This window comes from Narcine bancroftii, chromosome 1 (assembly GCF_036971445.1).
Source record: "Narcine bancroftii isolate sNarBan1 chromosome 1, sNarBan1.hap1, whole genome shotgun sequence".
Taxonomy (NCBI): Eukaryota; Metazoa; Chordata; class Chondrichthyes; order Torpediniformes; family Narcinidae; genus Narcine; species Narcine bancroftii.
This window is the reverse complement of record NC_091469.1, coordinates 362,095,341-362,117,636: the sequence shown is the minus strand read 5'-3', so window position 1 is coordinate 362,117,636 and position 22,296 is coordinate 362,095,341. Positions and strand designations below refer to the sequence as shown.

The following is a 22,296-nucleotide window of genomic DNA, read 5'->3' as shown; positions in this document are numbered from 1 at the left end:
AAAATGCTGAAAGCATGAATGAAACTGAATCAAGCACAAAAGTGCACGAGTTCAGGACAAAATTATAATTAATACAAATGACAACCATGTCAGTGAAAAGAGGGGATAAAGCTGGAAGTGGTCAACAAGAGCAGTTAGAGTAAAACAAAAATGTATAGTATGAACACCAATAATTATCTTCTACAAACTGGTCTATTAAACCGAAGTGCAATTTGAGAAAGATTCCTTGTCTATCAAGTTGATATCTTAATGTGTAAGGAAACTATTGGAATTTTGTACTAAAAAAAAAATCACAAGAAAATTATACAAAATTCATTTGATGATCCAAGGGCCCATTTCATTTAACTGGTGTCTGACACAAATATACATGACAAAAAGTAAACTATTTTAGGTTCAAATTCTGCAGATAGAGCAAATGTTTAAAAATACAACAGAGGTCTCAATGAAATGAACCAGATTAATTACGGTTCTTCAAAATCGGCTTTAAATTGAAACCTTATTTACTATGAATTAATTTTAGATGGTTCCTCTAAATTGTAAATGTCCTCTTTTCCAATGTCCCCTAAATTGTAAATAATGTTTTCCTTTTCCAATGCCTCTAACGTGGCAAAAAAATTGATTTTTTACCTCCCCTAAAAATAATTCCACAAGAGGCCACATAGCCCAAATTATGGGTATTTAGAATGAATTTATTTTTGCCTGAATATACGGATGTTCTAAAATAGCTTTCACTTTGAATGGGGCTGAAACAGTGGTGAGATCAACATTTACAATTAAAAAGTGAAACCCAATTAGGGGTAGAGTTGGTCAACTGAATTAGCACTAAAGGGAACACACCATTGTAGATTTCTATTATGACATCTGGTTGATTCAAAATAGCACATTTACTTAATATCTGAAGGGGAAAACAATCAGTGAAGAACCCACAGCATTTCAAATAGGCTTTTGGAGATACTAATAGAATAAATGACAACACTTCAAATTTCCAATAAAACAAACTGGAAGAACTCCAGTTCAATTATAAAAACACAACTCTACTGTCCTTTACTACTTTCAATGATTTGAAGTTTTTATTTTTTAAAGAGATACAGTTCAACTCCGATTATCCAAAATGGTCGGGACCATTTTTTAGATCCACATTCCTTGGGCTAACTGGTCATTTTAAAAGTAACAGTAGCAACAGCAAATCACTTGTAACAGTTGTTTAAACAAACAAGGGAAGTCTTTTTAAGCATTAAAAATGTGTTTAATTATCTCCAAAAAATGCTGACCACCACCTATCTCCAACACTTCACCACCAAGGCCCTACTCCTGCTTGGGAGCCCAATGGCCCCAGTTATTTGGCTCTGAAAAAATTTTTGGATAAATGAGAATTTCTGATTGGTTTTGGATATTCTCATTTATCCAATTAAAAAAAAATTGGATAAATGAAGATTTTGGAGAATACAATTTTGAATTCTCTGTATAATCCATTTCTCCATCCATATATTTCATTTGATCCATTTACTCAATTTTCTATCCTGTTTTTATCTAGTTTTAAGCCAATAACCCATACATGTTCTAATGGTTCTACAGAACTTCAGATTACTTACAGGCATCTTGATAGATGGAATATGCGGGATCTTGATCACCATTAAAAATTCCCACAATTATTACATCATCACCATCCTTAAGAAATTCCTGTACTTGCTTTACAACTTGAATTTGCTTTGAAGGTGGACCAGCTTGTTCAATCATATGTTCAATAATACCTACATTTGAAAAACATATCAACTTTATTACATTTTGACTGTTGATTGCCTTTAAAAAAATCTACACCATTAACTAGAATTACAAAATATTGTGTTCAAAAATTATACATTCCATTTGCTCCCATCTTCCCTTGATTGTGTTGCAGTTGCAGAACTTAAGTTCCAAAAGAAAATCTTGTCAAATATACACACACAACCCCAGAAAACCAAGTCCTGGAATTTAACTCAAGCACACATGGATCAAATCCAACATTTTATGGTCACTCAATTGCAAAGTTTCTCATGGCAGAATAGAGGGGAAATTTGGTACTGTCAAACTGAGGTTAGCAATTCCAAGTTAAATCAAGGATCTCCATTCAATTTAGCATTATGCCATAAAGATGGGTTAAATTTAAAGCATGATACTTTTGTTTACATTCATCAGGTAAAGATGGTGTGGAGCTTCTCTACTAACCCTAGGACAATGAGCCTTTAAAAAAAAAGACCTACAGCACTAACTAGAATCACAACTAGCAGCTGTCTTGAATTAAAAAGGTTTGGTGTACAATGTTCTGCCTTCTTGCATCTTATGTAAATGCACTGGCAATCAATCATCCCATGTTTTACAGAGCAGACCAATTTGTCTTCCCATTTCACTTTGGTTTTCAAACTGATTGCTTCCATAAGTGTTTTTTTTTTTAAAAAGCTCAATACAAACTGGAAAATGGAATGAAAAATTAAATTGGGACTGCCATCCAGCAAAATAATTCCAACTTGCAAAAATAAACATTTTCATAAATGTGCAAAAAACATTGAATGTTAAGGATCCAATATTACATTACCATGTGTATCCCTTGGTCCATTATATTCAAAAGGTTTACCCTTGCGGAAAATTTTCAGAGTAGGATAGCCAGTGACTTGGTACTTGCTAGCAAGCTTTGTTTCAGCAGTAGCATCTACTTTAGCAAGAGGTATTGGCACAGAACGCTTGCTCAGTTCTTGGGCAGCATCCTCATATTGTGGGGCAAGCTTTTTACAGTGCCCACACCTGTAACAAAATACAATGAACTCAGTTGGCATACAACTCCAGAACTGCAAGTTATTCACTGTGAAAGAATCCTCAAAAGAACTAATGGTTCATGGTGGTGGTTCACCACCACTTTCAAGAACAATCAGATGGACAAGAAATGCTGGTCTTGCCTATGATATCCATGTGCTACAACAGATAAAGGTGCACATGGATGTAACATGGATTTCTAATCTGCCAAAGATACTTTGTAATACTAAAGCATCTGTCTTTTTCCTTTCTCACTGTCACTGATCATAAAATGGTATCTACTTTAAATAATAACTTTGCATGTGCTTACCATGGAGCATAAAACTCAACTAGGATGATATCAGCATTATTCACCATAGCATCGAAGTTTTCATCTGTCAAGGTGATGGTTGCATCAGGTGGTGGAACCCAGTCAGGGGAAGCCACTTCCTTCACTTTAGATACAATCTCTATTCAAAGATTAAGAAAATCAGAAATGAATAATTTTTAATTGGACACAGTTATCCAAATATATATTTATGGCGCAGGAATGGAATGTGTTCATTTACAAAGGAGAAATTAATCATATTTCTTTAATTCAGTTATTGAATTAGCTAGTGCTACAACATATTTAAATACACAAATGCTCGTTAACAAAAGAATGAATCTGAAGGTGTAGGTTCTGCTATATTGTGCTCTAAAAGTTTTAAAAAGTGTTCAAGCCTAGATGTGCACACTTCAGATCCGGAATTGAAAATAACACGAATCACTGTCAAAAAGATGGCATTCATGCATAAAATGAAATATTTAAAAAAAAACTTTATTCTTAAATATCTTCAGGTCTATCAATAATCTCCATGATCCAGAGGTACATGTTGATATTTAGTGTTCAATTACATTCACTGGCTCCTTAAAAATAAAAATGAAGCAATTCATACCTGCAAGTAGCAACACCTGGATAACATTTCAGCACAGGAAATTAAAGCTATATTTCTATCATAAATCTCAGGCAATGACCATCTCAAAAAAAAATGTGCAATAACCAAACATTAAAATTCAAAACCATTACCTTCACCATGCCCCTTGGTACCATCTTTTCAGATGATTAGAAACACAATTACTGCAATTACAACAGTAGAGAATGGTGGTGGGGCAGTTGAGCAGTTAGTAACCCAAATGTCTTTAACAATTTAGAAACACAAGTTTACATAACAATGGAATGGAAATTTACGATCATAATCTGGAAACCTAATTACAAGAATTAATCATCATGAGCACTTACCCAAAAGTCCATTGTGTGGGAGAAATTAGTCTTTGCCAACTGTGATTCCTGACATAGCAAGTTAAGCAGCTAATCAACTGCCCTTTGATGTAACCCAGCCAACCATTCAGCTGCTTTAAAATGGTAAGATTGTAGTAAACAGGATGACCATAAGTAAGAATAGATTGATAGATCAAGATGAGGAAAGATAGAACTTGTCGAGTCAAATGCTCAAATCTGTGCCATAACATTTATGGAGAAAATTAATCCAGCTGTGAACCAGCAAACAAAGTCAGAGTCAAAGTCACTCCAAGCCAAATCCTCCACAAAGAGCCATGTGGACAATACATTTTGATTTTCAGAGACCTCACCATCACAGAACCCAGCCTATAGCCAATTCATGCCTTGTGATATCAAGAAACAGCTGTACCACAATGAAAATGCATTTCAAAACCAGCCACATCTCTAACCAAGCAGTTCCAGTAATGCTAGTATTGTCAAAGCAGTAATTACTGAGGTATCATCCATCCAAGAAAAACAGGATAAATCCAATTCAACCATTATCAATAAGAGATTGAAATCCATTTTCAACTAGCCACAGATACTGTGACTTACACAATAGTTCAGAGACTAAGATCCCATCTAGTCTACTGATATCTTTCCACCATCAACAAAGTCTAGGTTAGGATTGGAATTGGATTCCTTGTACCTGGCTGGTTGTGTGCAGCTTCAACGACATTCCATTTAACAGAGGGAAAAAGCACTCATCTTATTCATTCTTTCCTTCCAAAGCACACAGCTTTGATGTATACCATCTAGAAAGATTATGCTTACTAAGTGTGACAGCACCTCCCAACCCCACAAACTACAGTCAATCAGAACAAGGGAATGCAATCACCTGAAGATTCTGCTCCTAGTTGCACATCATTCCAATTTGGAAATGTATCACTGTTTCTTCATTGTCACTGGGTTGAAATCCTGGAACTTCATTCCAACAGCACTGTGGGAATACTTCCACCAGAAGATGTACAGCAGCTTATGGTAGTGGTCTTGTAGGAAAATTGGGTTGAGAGGAAAAAATGTCAGCCATGATTTGAATGGCAAAGATACAGTGGGCCGAATAGCCTAATTCTGTTCCTACATATTACAGTTCCTCACTACTTTTTCAAGGGTAGTTCAGATGGGCAGTAATGGACTCGATGACCAGCACTTGAAACATGGCAATGCTCCTTCCTCCCACCATCTACTGCAAGCTCAATCTAGCAGCTGTGTCACCTCCGTGGTTGTGCTTCCTGAAGTTCTCCATCCAGATTACATTCTATTCATCTCCCATATGCCTGATGCTTGCTAGTGTTATTTAACATTAGCTAAGAAAAGGTGACATACTAATCACGATGCCCACATTTAATGATGCCACAAGACTTCATGGACTCAAAGTCAACAAATTCCAGATCAATCCCTTTCCAAGATATCTTTGTGCTGTTGCCATATCTAAAGGCAGGATAGTCATTCAAGATTTAGAGGTCTTGGGTGTTGGCTGAAAGGTATGATAGAATATGACAGCCTGATTTTTTGACAAATCAGAAAATTATATTTAGGCATATCCAAAAAAATATTAGGGAGAGGAACTCTGATTAACATGGTGGACTGTAGAAAAAACTTTAGTCATACATGTGGGTTTTCATTTTTTTTTTAAATTCAAATTTAACAATTCAAAATTTCCAGTTGCCATGGCAGGATTTGAAGACATTAGTCTGGATCCCCAACAAGGACCCAATAAAAATGACAGAACTTGGTTCATAACATAGGGATAAGAAATAGACGAAGAAACTATTTTCAGTGACAATGCATAGTATTTACAAGAGAACAAGATATATTGTACATCTAATGTAAGAAACAGCCAGAGGGAAAGAGCAAATCAGCAAGTGTTAGTGCAGTGGTTCCAAACCTTTTTATGCCCCACACCCCTAAAAAATTTTAAACATGTTCTCGCACCCCTTAAAGTAATAATTTATTTAAGAATAAAGGTGAAGGTGACCAAAACAAATTTGTATAATCAATTTTTAATAAACAAAAATGAAACATATGGAAAAGAAAAATTATAACAAATTAAAAGTTGCATAAACCCTACAAAAAAATTACATTTTCATCCATGCATGAAATTTCTTTAAAAAAATTAAAGAACTATTGTTCAAATGTTCATAAGCCAATTTAAATTTAATGACTCTTTTGTTCCTGTTTATTGTTCAGGAGTTTTTCAAAACATGGCACTTTGTTGCTGATAGGAATCCGCACGTCTGCCTGCACACCCAAGCGATTTCTAGATTGTGTCTTGATTGACAAAAGGGCACTAAATCCAGACTCGCACAAGTATGTCGTCGCAAATGGGATGAGCACAGTTAGTGCTTTTTCACAAAGTTTTCAAAGCATGGCCATTGCCAAATACCAATATTTGTTCCAAAGTCTGGCTTTCAAACTGCATTTTAAGAACACTATTTGTGCACAGTTCAATAAGATCTTCCTTCATCTCTTCATCATCCAACATATTATCCAAATTGAAGGATTATGGATTATCCATTCTTCAGAAGTTTCCAGTTCTCCTCCTCCAAAATATCCATCAAATGACTTTGATAGTATTTCCAAATGATCCACAATTTCTTCACACACACACACTTGGAATTGGAACTCATCATCATCAACCATTTCTTCGAGTGATGGAAAATTTGAAAGATTCCCTCTTTTAACTCGTCGACATCAAAGATGCAACTTTTCTTTGAAAACATTTGATATTTTGCAGCATTTCAATAAGTTTATGTTTTTTCCTTGAATAGATACACTCAGGTCATTCATACGAGTGAAAATATCACTCAAATAGGCTAGCATTTAGTTGAATTCTTGTGATTCCATTTCTCCGGGTAGATCGTCACGTTCCTTAAGAACAGCTTTGTCTTCTTGCAGTTCGAAGAAGTACATTAAAGCTCTCCCACGTGACAGCCAGTGGACTTCCATGTGGAAAACCAAAACTGAATGCTCACTTCCAAAATCTTCACAAATCGACTTGAAGAGGCGATGGTTCAGAGCACGACCCTTAATCCAGTTGATGGTCTGCACAGAAGTGTCAAAGACCTTTTTCAACTTTGGAGGCAATGTTTTTGATGCCAAAGCAAGTTGATGAAGAAAACCTTGGGTACCTTGCAAGTGCGGAATCTCTCATTTCATCAGTGCAAAAAAATCCTGATTTATTTCCTAGCATAGCAGGGGCACTGTCAGTACACACAGAACCAATAATTTGGATATCCAAGTCCTTCACACACTGGAAGACATCTTTTCCTTTTGTGGTTGTTTTCAGATCTTCACAGAACAGGAAATCTTCCATTATGACACCATGGATGAGTTGACTGCAATTTGCAACATCAGTTGTTTCGTCCAACTGGAGAGATTTTCAAGGGACTAGCCCTGATATCTGCGATAACTTGGTCCAAAATGTTCAAACTCAAATCACCAATTCTGCTCTGAATAACATTATTTGATAACGTCACTAATTTAAGCTTGTTTGAGGCTTCTTTTCCCAGAAAAATTGTTGCCATTTCTAATAAGGTTTTATCACCTCTTCTGCAATTGTATGGGGCTTCTTGGATTTAGCTACTTTATACGCCACGTGGTATGAAGCCATCAGCAGTGGTTTGTCAGCAGATATAAAACCTAATTTTGGAAGGGTTGCTCGAGAATCAAAGCAGGCCCTTTTAGCTTTCAATGATCCAACATCATGTCCTGCAACATTCGCTCCACCATGTCGGTTGTTGGAAGTGTTCCTGCAGCTTAGATGGCTTCAAATTTGTGTTTGAAAAGAGTGTAACAAAGCATGCACTGGGGTATTTGCAGATCCTCAGTTCCGCGGTGCAAGTGAAACCAAACTGCACATCATCATCATTCCATTTCCTTTGACATAATGAAGGGTTAATTAATAATTTACATAACACAAATAAATAATAAGAAATAAAAATCTAATGTAATTCACTACAAAACACGAAACAACAAGTTTGGCCCCCATTTTAAATGTCTCAATTTAAAAAGTTATAGGGAAAAGCCATTTAAAAGGAACCAACGCGTCGAAACGCACTAAAATTCATAGAGAATCTCATTCTATTGATAGAAAAAAGGAGATCCCCGTCTTTAATTTGGACTTTTAAAATATTGATATTTTTTATCTTGAATATATAGGACAGTACCATTAATATAAACAAAAAACACTGAAATGTTATCTCGCACCCCTGGTTGGGAAACCCTGCTTTAGTGGGATAGCATTGCAAAAGTAGAATGACTTAAAGACACACAGTAGACTCAAGATGCTAGAATGAGAAGCTAAAAACAATCTGCTGGAGGAGCTCAGGGATCAAGCTGCATCAGTCCAAGGAAAAAAGGTGTCAAAATTTTAAGCCAAAACCCTTCAAAAATGGTTAAATGTACAAAAGAATCCAATGAATGACAACATATTATTACATTATTCTAAGTTTCTAGAAATCAATTCCTTTATTTCCCTACCACCTCCTTTCCAATTAGATCAAAGTATCCCCTTCCTTCCCTACTATCTTTATCCTCATTTATGTAGATTCCTTGTTCTTAGAATTGAAACATTAGCACATGATACAAAAAAAACCAAGAAATCCCAGTTGCAACTATAAAGGAATGAAGTAACATATGTATGAAGCATGACAAGATCAGAATATCATGGCTTCAATATGCTCAAGTTAAAAACTAAATTCCTTGCATGGAAAGTACAAATCATAAGTAATTTCTTCAGGTTTTTATTATTGCCTAATTGAGAATGTAAACATTCTGGAAGGGTTTATACCAAAATAATTTCTCTGACACATGCACAGGTTAATACTTAATTGTACACTACATTTTGGGCTAATTAAACTTTAGGATTGATGGACAAGTCAATACAAGTTGGCTTCAATGTCAACTTTAGTTGACCACTATTAGCAAGTATATTTTAGAGTTAAATAATTTAAAAAAAACATGATTAGAAAGTGTTCTTACCTTCTTTGTTTAAAGTTCCTTTATAACGAATAGGTTGTCCATTTTTTACAATTTTGATTGTTGGGTACATGCCAATATCAAACCTTTGGCTCAAACTTGTTTGTGATGTGCCATCAACTTTGGCAACTGGAATAGGAGGTTCCTTCTCTTTTAGCTCACTGGCAATTTTTTCATATTCTGGTGCAAACTTTTTACAGTGCTCACACCTACATAAAGATAATTTACAAGAGCAGGAGATTAACATCCTGGTAAATGGAAAATTGACTCCAGATATTTAAACAAACATCCCAAACACTTGACAATTTTAACAAATCACACCAAAATTAATTGGAATCTTTCCTGAATAATTTATTTTCTAATGTCTATTTCATGTCCCTTTTACACGAAAGTATTTTTTAATGAAAATATTAAATTGTACAGCAAATAAATTTAAAGTACAAAGATAGGTTTTAGAATAAAAAAATTGAAAACTGATCCTAAATTTTAAATTTGAACACAGCATAGTCACAGGCCATTTTGGCCTACGAGTCCATGCTGCTCAAAATACACCCAATTAATCTACACTCCCAGTACGTTTGAAATGGTGGAAGGAAACCAAAGTCCTGGGGGAAAAACCCATACAGGCATGGGAAGAACGTACAAACTCCTTACAAACAAAGCAGGATTTGAATTTGCACTGTAAAGGCATTGTGCTAACCACTACATCAACTATGGTAATGGTAAAACTTTACAAATGGTATAGGACAAACCAGGGAGTTCACAGGCAAATATTGTACTAAATGGCTACAGAAACTGAAGTTATTTATTAGTTTAGGGATCTGGCTGTAAGTGAACATACGTTTAAGAAAACAATGAACATTCAGAAATTTGTTGTTAGATTTCAGCTCAAATATAGGGTCCCATTCCAAGCTCAAACAGAAAGGATGTCAACATTTTAAATCATGGGCAGAAAAATGATCAAATTTGAATCAGAGTTAAACAGAATTTACTTGCCAAATAAAATTGGAGGAAGTAGAATAGGTATCCTTAATGGAAAGGAGGCTATGGGGAAAATGCAAAGTAGTGGTAGAACAATCATTTTGAACTGGCACCTACATAATGAGCGGCCTCTTCTGAAGCAAGATAATACAAAGCATTCATTTTAGCGATCACTGTATTCCAACTGAGTTAATAACAAATTTTCATTTCATACTTACCAAGGGGCATAAAATTCAATTAGCACAACATCTTTGTCTGCAATAAAGGAATCATAGTTTGCATCTGTCAAAACTAAAACACCATTTTCCTCCTTGACCGACTCATCATCCTCCTCCTCCTCCTCATCATCACCATCTTCCTCCTCTTCCCCATCAGATTCTAGATAAAATGAAAGTTTAAACGGTTGAGTAAAGATTTCATTTTAGTCTAAAAAATGCTGTTTCAACAAGATCAGTTGAGTCAACAAACTGTGTACAAAATCTAATTTAATAGTGTATTGTGTGAATCTAATACACCATGAAATCAGAATGCAAGATCTCTGAACCAAAAGGTGGAGACTCGCATCAATTTTATTTAAAAGTCATCAATGCACAACTAAGGTCTCATGCAAACATTTATAATAAAAATCACAATTTATTGTCATGAACATATCATGAAATTTGTTTTGTGGTAGCATTACAGTGAAAATATTGCTATAAATTACATCAATATATTAGTGCAAAAATAAGAGAAAGTGAGGTAGTGACTATGGCTCATTGACCATTCAGAAATCTGATGGCAGAGGGGAAGAAGCTGTTTCTGTAATGTTGGGTATCTTCAGGCTCCTGTACCTCCTTGATGGTAGCAATGAGAAGAGGGCATGGACTGGATGAGGACCCTAGAGGATTGAGGTTGCTTTCTTGAGTCACCATCTCTTGTAGATTTTCTTAATGGAGTGAAGGTTAATGTCAATGATGGCACTGGCCAAGTTCACAATTCTGTAGTTTTATCCCCCCAGTCCTGTGCATTGGTATGTCCATACCAGACAGTGATACAATCAGTCAGAATGATCTCCTCGGTACACCTATAGAAATTTGCAAGTCTTTGGTGACATGTCAAATCTCTTCAAATTGCTCATGTAGTTGCTTCTTCATGATTGCATCGATATGGAGGCTCTAGGACATGCCTTGAGATGTTGACACCCAGGAACTCTAGTTCTTAACCTTTTCTACTGTTAACTCCTCAATGAGGACTGGTTCATGCTCCCTTGATTTCCCCCTACTCAAGTCCACAATTAGTTCCTTGGTTTTGCCAACATTGAGTGTGATGTTATTGTGGCGCCACTCAACTAGCTGAAACATCTCCCTCCGTCATTGCTATCTGTAATTCAGCCGGTGACTGTGGTGTCATCAGCAAATTTGTAGCACTTGAAACAGAACACCAAAGTGCTAGAGAAATTAAGTTATAAAGCATCCATAGAAAACAAAAGTCAATCTTTCTACATGACAGGCGGGTGGCCGGGACCAAAGTTCGGGGGGGGGGGGGGGGGCGGAGAGAGAAAGAGTGGTGTCAACTTTTACACAATATATAGAAAGTACCAGATTTTGGGGCCAAAAATGGAGGGGTCTACTGTTACACTGTATTGACTATTACACATATATTTGGCATTCAAACTGTTCTGACAGTGAGTTCCCAAGTTACAAATGTCCAACTTAAGAAACTGTGCCCCCAATTCGCACATGCATATAATGTTTCTTCACCAATGCCCCTTCCGGTATGCAAGATATTATTGGAACAAGTGTTAACTTTTAATCATGATTGTTTTTCCTATCTAAACTGTTTTAAGAACAGTTTCTTTAATTTTTTTTTTTAAAAACAGTACAAAGATAAATATTTGACTGACGCTAAATAACAACCACATGTACCTGTTCTGACTTATCTACAAATTTAAGACAGACGTAGGAACAGATCTCATTAGTAATCCGGGCACTCCCTGTACCGTAATGTCTAATGATACATTCATTGCAGAAATTGTGCCCAGGCAAGAGTTAAGAAAAATTTGGGCACAGCCTATCAAATTATTTATTTATCTGCATTCTTTGGCTTGGCTTCGCGGACGAAGATTTATGGAGGGGGTAAAAAGTCCACGTCAGCTGCAGGCTCGTTTGTGGCTGACAAGTCCGATGCGGGACAGGCAGACACGATTGCAGCGGTTGCAGGGGAAAATTGGTTGGTTGGGGTTGGGTGTTGGGTTTTTCCTCCTTTGCCTTTTGTCAGTGAGGTGGGCTCTGCGGTCTTCTTCAAAGGAGGTTGCTGCCCGCCAAACTGTGAGGCACCAAGATGCACGGTTTGAGGCGTTATCAGCCCACTGGCGGTGGTCAATGTGGCAGGCACCAAGAGATTTCTTTAGGCAGTCCTTGTACCTTTTCTTTGGTGCACCTCTGTCACGGTGGCCAGTGGAGAGCTCGCCATATAACACGATCTTGGGAAGGCGATGGTCCTCCATTCTGGAGACGTGACCCATCCAGCGCAGCTGGATCTTCAGCAGCGTGGACTCGATGCTGTCGACCTCTGCCATCTCGAGTACTTCGACGTTAGGGATGTAAGCGCTCCAATGGATGTTGAGGATGGAGCGGAGACAACGCTGGTGGAAGCGTTCTAGGAGCCGTAGGTGGTGCCGGTAGAGGACCCATGATTCGGAGCCGAACAGGAGTGTGGGTATGACAACGGCTCTGTATACGCTTATCTTTGTGAGGTTTTTCAGTTGGTTGTTTTTCCAGACTCTTTTGTGTAGTCTTCCAAAGGCGCTATTTGCCTTGGCGAGTCTGTTGTCTATCTCATTGTCGATCCTTGCATCTGATGAAATGGTGCAGCCGAGATAGATAATGAAGACGCTGTTATCTGCATTACACAAACAGTAATAACACATCTTCCCAGGATATTATGAACTATGCCATCACTGAATACTTGCTATCAAATCACCAATAAAGTTTCTGAATCAACCAAAGGTTAACCAAAGCAGCAAATTGTGGAACATCTTTTGACAGCTTCGAAGGGGAAAAGATATTTTTAGTGGCAGAACATTTTCAGGAAATCTGGTTGATGCCAAAGGAGGCACCACTTGTTTGGATAATTAAGCACAACATTTATTCATTTGATTCATCCACAACCTTAACCATTAACTTCACTTGCACAACATGGATACATCACATGCCATCTCCTATAATGTAGGAAATTGTCAAAGTTTCTTCAATTTAGTTGTGCCTATTATATAGAATAGCAGCTAGTGCATGGGAACAGCCATCCTAAAAAAAATAGTGGGGTTGAATCAGATGCCTTACGCAGTAAGGCAAAAATCTCACTTTACATTCCTGTGGACAATTTGAGATGATCAATAACATCCAACACAAACCAAGTCTTCTTAGTGGCAAACACTATCCAACAAGATACTACATACATGTGGAGTGAGAACTGTGCTCAACATCACATTAATGGATATCTTCTATTCAAAACATACACAACTTTACAATGAGCAAAGAATGATGGAGTGAAGATATACATACACTCAAGCATTCTGATGCTTGCAGCATCATTTGTATTTTTGATCCTGCATCAAAATACAAATTGAATTATACAATAGTTGAGACTCTGGAAGGAAGTTTATGCACAATTCACACTTGACTAGTTGGTTTTCAAAAGATTGTTCAATAATTGTTTACTTCCCCCAAGCTTACTTAGACCGAAAATATTAGTCTACAAGGTGAGGAGAGAAAAGAAAATGCTTTAGGTAGAATGATGGGAACTTCTTTGATTGTGTGAAAAAATGTAGCAGTTTAAGCATAGAGTGAAACACTAAGGTCTACAGACACTGTGAATGTAGTAAATACACACCGAAATGCTGAGAAACTCAGCCAGTCTTTTCAATGTCCATAAAAAACAAAGCTATATTGCTAACATTTCAGACCCGATCCCTTCAAGGAATAAGCCAGAAGCAGGAAATCTCAAACTCTCGAAATTCAGACAATGCTGGCTAGGGAGAAATCCAAACCAACAAAAGGATATACAGTAAGGGGCAGGTAAGAATTTATTGTGTGCTAAAGGAGTCAGGAAAAAGGAAGAGAAACAGAGCTTGGGGAAGGAAAAAGGGGAAGAAGTGAAGGTAGTTTTAACAAAAGCCAGAGAAGTCGATATTAATACCATATTGTTTGAGGGAGGAGGACATCCCAGGATGAGGACTTTCATATAGATCAGAGAGGTCTTCCTTCTTCAAACAACATAGCTTACCCTCTACCACCTGCATATCTTCTATTACCCACACTTCTACCCTGGCCCCCTCTGCCCCCACGTGCAATAAGGGTAGAATTCCTCTTGACCTCACCCACCACATCCAATAAATCCTCCTCTCCCATCTACTACACGAAACCACCACTCGATTATATTCCCCTCTAACCCTCCCACAGGGACTGCTCCCTCCACAATTTCCTCATTCACTCCTACCTCTCCACCAATCACCTTCCTTGGTACCTACCCCTGTGACCACCGGAGATGCTTCACTCCTTCACCACCAGTCCAGGCTCCAAAGAGTCCTTCCAAGTGAAGCAACATCTCACTGGTGAATCTACAGGGATCATCTACTGTATCCAGTGCTCCCATTGTGCTCAGAGACTAGGAGATCACTTTGTTGAGCACCTCAGCTCTGTCTCCCATAAATAGTGTGGATCTCCCAGTGGCCAACCATTTTAATTCCCCATCCCATTCTCTTGCCAACATGCCTATCCATGGTCTCGTGCACTGCCAGACTGAGACCACATGTAATGGGGAGGACCACCATTTTCCAACTGGGCACCCTCCAACCAGATATCAACTTCTCTAGCTTTCGTTATAACAGCCCTCCCCCCAAAAAAACTTCTTCCCAGTCCCCTTCCCCCTGCTCTGTCTTTCCCCTATCTCCTTTTACACAGACATAAATTCTTAACTCATCCCTCATCATATCCAATTAACACCTTTTGTTGGTCTGGATTCTTCCCCCAGCCAGCATTATCTGAATTCTGAGACTTCCTGCTTCTGGCTCATTCTTTGAAGAAGGGCTCAAACCCAAAACAACAGGAATACATCTCCAGCATTTCAGTGTTTTTTTTTTAAAAGACAGATTAAAAATTAGACAATGCATTCTTGTTAATGTTGCACAGCATGTAACATGCAGTCTGGTCAACTGATATGTACCAAGGCCAGATTATGCACAAAAGTGATCAGATCTCTTATAAACAGTTGAGTAAAGAATATCAAGTCCTAAGGCTGAAGCGTGTCCAAAACTGAAGCTTGCAAAAGGTCAAACTGTTCAGGAAGTCAAAGTGAGAGTGGCAGATTAAAGTGACAGGCAAAGGTCAGAAAGCAGGTGATAATCATCCAATCTGTTTGGATTCTCCAAAGTTGATGAAGCAACATTGTGAACATAAAATTAGAAGTGTTAGTGAATTCCCTCTTCACCTGGAAATATTCTGGGTCTCTGATGGTACAAAGGAAGTTATTGATTTGATGTTACATCTCCTGGAATTACATTGGAAAATACCATTCAATGGGTTGTAGTGATAGGCATGGAAGAGCAGACCAGGGAGTTGAGAATAACTCTTATGAAGTGCTAAAAGGCAATAGAATGCCCTGGGGCACAATTTTCCAGTACAGATTCAATACTCACAATTAAAATTACTGGCCCTGCAAAAGGCTATGGACACAGCCCAGGACATCAGGCAAAACCCTCCCAAGCACCGAGAACATCTACAGGGAACCCTGTCACGTGTGAGCAGCAGCATCATCAAGGATCCACACTCAGCACATGCTCTGTTTTTGGAAAGAGATATAGGTGCCACAAGACTCACACCAAGCTCAGGAACAGCTGCTACCCTTCCACTATCAGGCTCCTCAACAACAAACTCAGTGACACTTCTGTTGTTCATATTTCTCTCAATATTGCAGTCAGTTTGTTTACATGTGCACATTGAGTACAGTTTTTTTTTCTTACACTATGAATAAGTAGTAATTCTGCCTCACCTGAAGGAAAGAGGATCTTAGGGGAGTATGTAATGTCACTTACATACTCTAGCAATAAATCGGAATCGAAATTGCGAATGAGAGTTTTAACATGTTGACTGGGGGTGGGGGGGGAAGAGACCAATCACATTTCATTCTCATTTATAATTCAAAAAAGCTAGAGCTGATTATGAACTCGTTATTGGTAAAGACAGTACAAGACTATAAACCATCAGGGTGGTTAATGAATCCCAAGAAACATACTTGTATGATGAAAGTTTGATCGAATATTCTGGAAAACTAGAAGTTTGTCTGTATAAATATATAACTTGTGAGCCACAAGGCAGATTCTCTTGGGGTGAAACTAACTGCTTGTGGCAGTGCTTCTTGCTGCATTGAAGTTTTCACACTTTGCAAAATGAATTTGCATTTTGCATCTGTATTTGTGTACCAAGCAACCACAGGCTCACTTTAACAAAACAGCACATGGAAAATTATCCAGATATGCTGTAGGTATCTAGCCAGAAACTTGATCACCCTTTATTTCCAATGGTTGCTGTGTGAGTTGCTGAGTTTCTCTAGCATGTTTGTGTATTGAACTGGACACTACCATCTACAGACTGTTTAAACAGAAATTGATCCAGATATGTCAATTTCTTAAAAATCAGCTCTGGTTAAGTCCTGCCTAGCCTACTCTTTAAAAGAAAATGATGGAACTGTCATTGACAGTGCTATCAACTGACACTTTCACCTCAACTCTAGACCTCAAGGATAAACATTGACCAAAATGCCAAATTCTAGGAGATAAGATGAGAGTAACACCTTTCAACATCATGGTTTTTTTTTTGCCTGGTTATGTTTAACAATTGCAAAATGACTGATTAAACAATTGTATTTTGTTCTGGTTACTCTAATTACTTAAGGGACTTCTCTTAAGATTAAAAGATCTAAAAAAACAATTAAATACAAATTCAGACAGCATTCTGGTTAAGACAAAGATTGGCTTCAGTATAAAACTAAATGGTGATGTCATTTCCAGGTAAACCAACTTTGCCCTACCCACAAATTAATTTTAAATTAATTCATGGCTGTTTTAATCAATATTTCAGCAAACATTTTAAATTATTTTTACAGGCAAACAAGGGGAAAAAGGGCATATTTGGTGTATATTAAATGAATGTAATTTTGAATCTTAGTATTAGGTTCAATGTCACAAATTTAACTACAGCTCTGTGTAATGTAAACAAGAACAATGGTTACAGCCAAGCATGTAATAAGCAATGGGGCAAAGTAGGGTGACAAAGAAGCTTGTTCAGACATTCAGGCAGATACTGAGCAGCGACAGGCTAATCTTGCCGGCCAGTTTCAACATTATACCACGCAAGGAAACAGTCTCGCCAATTCAGCGCTCGGTCAGATCTGCCGCAAAAATCAGAATCCCTATGAATGGAGATTCTTGGCCTGCAGAATTAGGAAGCCATTAACCCAGTTTTAAACTTAAATTATTTACCATTAAGTAAGTTGCATTGTAATTTATGTTGTTTTTAAGCAACATCCTTGATTTACTCCGATTTATGCAGATTACAACCGCAGGAAAAGAAACGTGCTGTAGTCAACTTAGAGCCGACTTTAATGAGAATAAACGCTTGATAGCTTCGTGTTAACTCAGCAAAATATCATACTTCCCGTGAAAAGGTCGGGGGGGGGGGGTTGAAACGTTAACTGCTTTCATCTCCACAGAGGTTGTCTGCCCCACCGAGCCCCTCCAGACTTTCTGGTTTGAGAGGGGACGTGGGCGTGCATCAAGTGTTGGTGCTCTTAGGCGCGGGGCGCGGGACGTCCTGTCCGCCTGGATCCAGCGTCGGCCGAGTCCTCGACAAAGGAGCAGGCGGAGGGGCTCAGCGGGCCCCACCACCGGCACGGCGAGAACTGCAGTCGGCCTTCACGATCGGGGCCCTTCATCGAGACTAGAGGGAGAGGGAGCTCTCCACTTTACCTCGGCCACCAAACCCAGCGGTACCTACCCACTACGTCCTCCTGGGCCAGAGCGGTCAGGGCCAGCAGCAGCAGCAACAACAGCGACGCCTTCTTCAACTCCATTGAACCCCACAGCGACCCGCGCCTCGACCTCAAGGCTCGCTCGCTCGAGCGCCTCCTTTCTCACGAGACCTTCGGCTCTTCCCGCGCCTCTCGAGCTGGAGTCGCCCGTTCCGCGACCCGCGGTAGGTCCGCCTTGCTTTCTTTCCTCTGAGCTGCCGGTTTTCTATTGGTCAATCACTGCCATCCAATGGGATGGTGCCACTCGTTACGTCGGGGCACGTGGGTGTCAGTGAGTGGTGCAGGAGGAAAGGCGGGGTGGGAGAGGTTTGCACTGATTTGAATGTGTGGTGGAGGAATGAAGGGCATCTTCAGACTGACAAATAGGAAGGTGCTGCCCCGAATGCTAATGAGAACCTTTAAAGTAAGCTGAAAATGTATTTTGCAAACTGCAAGTTTGTTGCAGATTTGAGGCAAAGTATTCTTGACTTTGCAGATGGATCACAAATTTATTGCAAGAATAGATTTGTATTTTTAATGATATTGGGCGACCCCTGGAATTTGCACTTATAGGAATCCAGGTGTGCTTGGCCTTCCCCTTTCTGTCTGTGTAACTGTCCAAATATTTTTAAAATGTGATTGTGCTAGTCTGTACCACTTGCTCCGGTAGCTTGTTCCCTCAAATCCCACCACACTGCTCCCTTTTAAATCTTTCCCCTTTAATCTTAAAAAGGTGTTCTTTGGCATTGGACTCAACTTCTTTGGAGAAATGTTTATGCCAAGGGGGTGCTGATGGCAAGACACAAAGGGACTCAGGTGTTAAAAGCTTCCTGATTGTATCTGATGTCTGGATATGGAGCTCAGGTTGCCAATAGATCAAACGGGTCCATGGAGGTGAATCCACAGGCATTTCAGATAGGCCAAAAGTCTGGATGTAAAGATGGAGAAAATCCGCCAAAATGCATATGAATGTGTGGAGGCGCATATTCAAATCCCTCTCCCAGAGGGAGAATCTCCGCAGCGAAGCCCTTCACCGATTGATTTGAATGGGGAGCTGCGCTAGGCGGTGGTTCGGGGGCAGGCTCATGACGTCGCAGTGACGTCCTCAGCCTGCGAGGCAGGAGCACGTGTTTTAAAGCCCCGACAGTGTGCCTGCAGGCGCGTTCAGAGTGAGGAAGAGCCATTCATGGATAAAGACTCGTAATTGGGCAGATGGAGAAACCAGGTTGCTTCTTGACCTCTCGTTTGAGGAAGGCCAGGAAAAGGAGCTCACAGGGATAGTGAGGGATGGTCCTCCCTTTCAATTGACTGGCCAGCTCGTGGTCACAGCTGTAGTGAAGGCCAGGTAGTCACAAGAACCTCAGGAAGAAGTTCCACTCTGTGCTGGATCATAACAGGAGTGGCAGCAGACGTTTGGACTGGCCGTATTTTGAGCAATGCCACACCTCTGGTGGACAAGATGCTCAGCAACACCACTGAATGTGATTAGTGCATTGGAAAGCCATGATTCCCCAGTGCTCATCCCTGAGTCATCTCAGGCAGCAACTAGCAGTGCTGATGGTGGAGAGCCACTGGGCGAGAAGTGGCCGGTCACCTCTGACATATCTACAGGTGCTGATATGGACGTCTCTGAACATGACGAGGTGGTGGACCAAATCAATGGCACTGAAAGGGCTGAGGCAGGAAGGACACCTGATAAGGCGGGTATAGTATCATCAATGTTTCATGTGTGGAAAAGCACGTAATTTCCGTATTGATCCCCTTTTCCTGATATGATCCACGGTACCCTGTCCGAGACGCAAGCGTCAGAGGTTGACAAAGGCGTAGGTTCTTTCAAAGGAGTTGGAGGTCATGATGACATCACTGAACAAGGTGGACAGAGAGGGTGTTCGCCTGCATGATGACATGCAGCTGGAGCAGGAGAGAGCTATGCTTGCCAATCTTAGGAAGGAGGAGGATACAGCATGCCAGGCTGAAGTTGACAGCCAGGCGCAGGTGGTGAATGTCTTGTCACCTCTTCTGTGGGAATTCAGTGCTGCAATGGACAGGCAGTCCTCCATGTTCCGCAACATGGTAGCTCAATTTGAGAATGGCTTCCCTCCACAGCAGCCATTTCCACAGCTGTATGGTCCCCTGCATGACATATACCAACCCCCTGCCATCAATGTGCCATTTCGTTCCACACCGACACGATTATGGTTATGACCACATGGAGACGAGTGAGGTGGCTGGGTCATTTACAGAGTCCTCCTTTCCACCTCCTTCCTCTGCATGCTGGATTGATGTGTAGGTCTGAAATGACTATGGAAGGGCATTATGTTTATGCTGCTCAGGCATTTGACACTTTGTATTTAATGTGCATAACTTTATGAATTAAACACTGATGTGAGCAATGCACTGTGCACTTTTCAATGGAATAACGCACTCTTGAGTGCAATAACATGGTGGTGGTTCGCAGTGATAGCTTTTTGCACTATATATAGTAGTCATTTTGATGATTTTACATGTCATGATACATGTAAAATGCATAGGTGATTGAAGAGGGCAGCCATGTGTTCCCTTGTCCTGTCATGTGTGGCCTTAGCATATTTATGTAACTTGAATATTTAAAAAAACCATACATGTGCAATGGAAAATGATTTTTATTAAACTTTCAAAAGGTTGTAACATCTCTTGTGTTTCATTTCTTTCTCTGTTTGCATCAGGAGCTTATCAGAACAGGCTCATGCCACCACTTTTGGGAACAAGTGGGGATGGTGGGTTGGGGGACATTTCCCATTGATACCGATAACTCCTGAGACCCTCTTCCCTTTATATATGATGGACATAGTTGCTGAATGGATGGCCTGATGTCCATGTTCTTGCTGATCATTACAATCCTGACTGTTTGGTGCCAGGAGATCTGTTGCAGCAGACGTCCACTCTGGCTGAAAATTTTCCTTTTTCCTTATGTTGTGCAGCACACAGCATGCAAGTTCAACATCTAGAACAGAAGTGGTACAAATATCAAGGCACTTGGAGGGGCACTGCCATCGGCCTTTCAGACGGCCAAAAGCATGTTCCACCACTATCCTTGTGGAACTCAGGGCTTTGTTAAATTTTCACTGTTCTGGATCCAGTGCGCGGTGCTGGGTGAACCCCTTCATCAGCCACGTTCTGAAGGGGTAAGCTGTGTCACCCACAAAGTGTGCTGGGACCTCCACTCCATTCACATCTTGGGATACCTGTGGTCACAACAATGCAGATATGATGTCAGTTCATCTATCAGGTGCCACACTGCTCTCCACCATGCAGACCTGCGCATTGTGGGAACCTACCAATGTTACTTCACTCCCTGGTCAGTAGCCATGCACTGAAAACACAACAGACACCTGGCCGAGGGAACTGGAACCTTGAATAATGTAACGCATAGGGTTTGAAGGGAGCACACTTACATGGCAAGCATTTGTGCATTGTGTGTGTGGCCATGCCACCCACAAACACATCTGTGAACCTGTGAAACAGAAATCAGAGTGCAATTATGGACATGGAGACATGTGAAGTGGGAAACATCAAAGGCGTAAACTCACCAGAACTTGTGGTGAACAATAGCTTGCAGAACAACTGAATGCCTCCCTTTGTGATTGTAGTAGGCCGCAACATCCAAAATGAGGGAAATAATGGGAATATATGACCGATCAATGGTACCAGCACACATTGGATAGCCCCTTTCTGTGAAGCCATCAATTGTCCATTTGTCTCCTGGAGATGCATTCCACTTGGCAGGGAAATGAAACGCTTACCGAGGACCTTCTTCAAAGCTCCAGTCACCTGCCGCACCACCATGCACTCAGTGCTGATATCTATGCCAAAGATGGTACTGATGGATTGATACTCAGAAGGGCTGGCAGACCACCACGGGGCAACAGCCAATCAGAGTTCAGGCTCAAATGGCTGCTGCCAGTTTGTTGCCTGAAGCCTTAGGTGAGGTTCTATGAGTTCCAGCACAAAGTGAAAGGTACCAGGCAACATAGGAAGTGCCTCCTCCACTCTTGATGATGATCAAATTTGGTGAGGACATTACTCCAAAACTCATCCCCTAGGATCTGTCTAACCTCTATAGAGTCCAATTTGTTATCAGAGCTATTTGGCTAATAAGCAGTATTTGCCTTCGTCTGCAGTGCCTACGCTCTGCTCACCTTTCCAGCTCAAATTGCCTCCTGCTT

General features: G+C 40.0%; 1 protein-coding gene across 1 annotated transcript in view; it reads right to left on the bottom strand.

The window, feature by feature from the left end:
• Positions 1–18,316, bottom strand: part of pdia4 (protein disulfide isomerase family A, member 4) — a 37,522-nt gene extending 19,206 nt beyond the window's left edge. The window contains exons 1-6 of the mRNA XM_069912403.1: positions 18,079–18,316; positions 10,267–10,426; positions 9,071–9,276; positions 3,098–3,236; positions 2,573–2,778; positions 1,593–1,751 (exon numbers count right to left, since the gene is read on the bottom strand). Of these exons, the coding sequence (XP_069768504.1) occupies positions 1,593–1,751; positions 2,573–2,778; positions 3,098–3,236; positions 9,071–9,276; positions 10,267–10,426; positions 18,079–18,154 (946 nt within the window). The 5' untranslated portion in view covers positions 18,155–18,316. The remainder of the gene's footprint in view (positions 1–1,592; positions 1,752–2,572; positions 2,779–3,097; positions 3,237–9,070; positions 9,277–10,266; positions 10,427–18,078) is intronic.
• Positions 18,317–22,296: the final 3,980 nt, after the last annotated feature.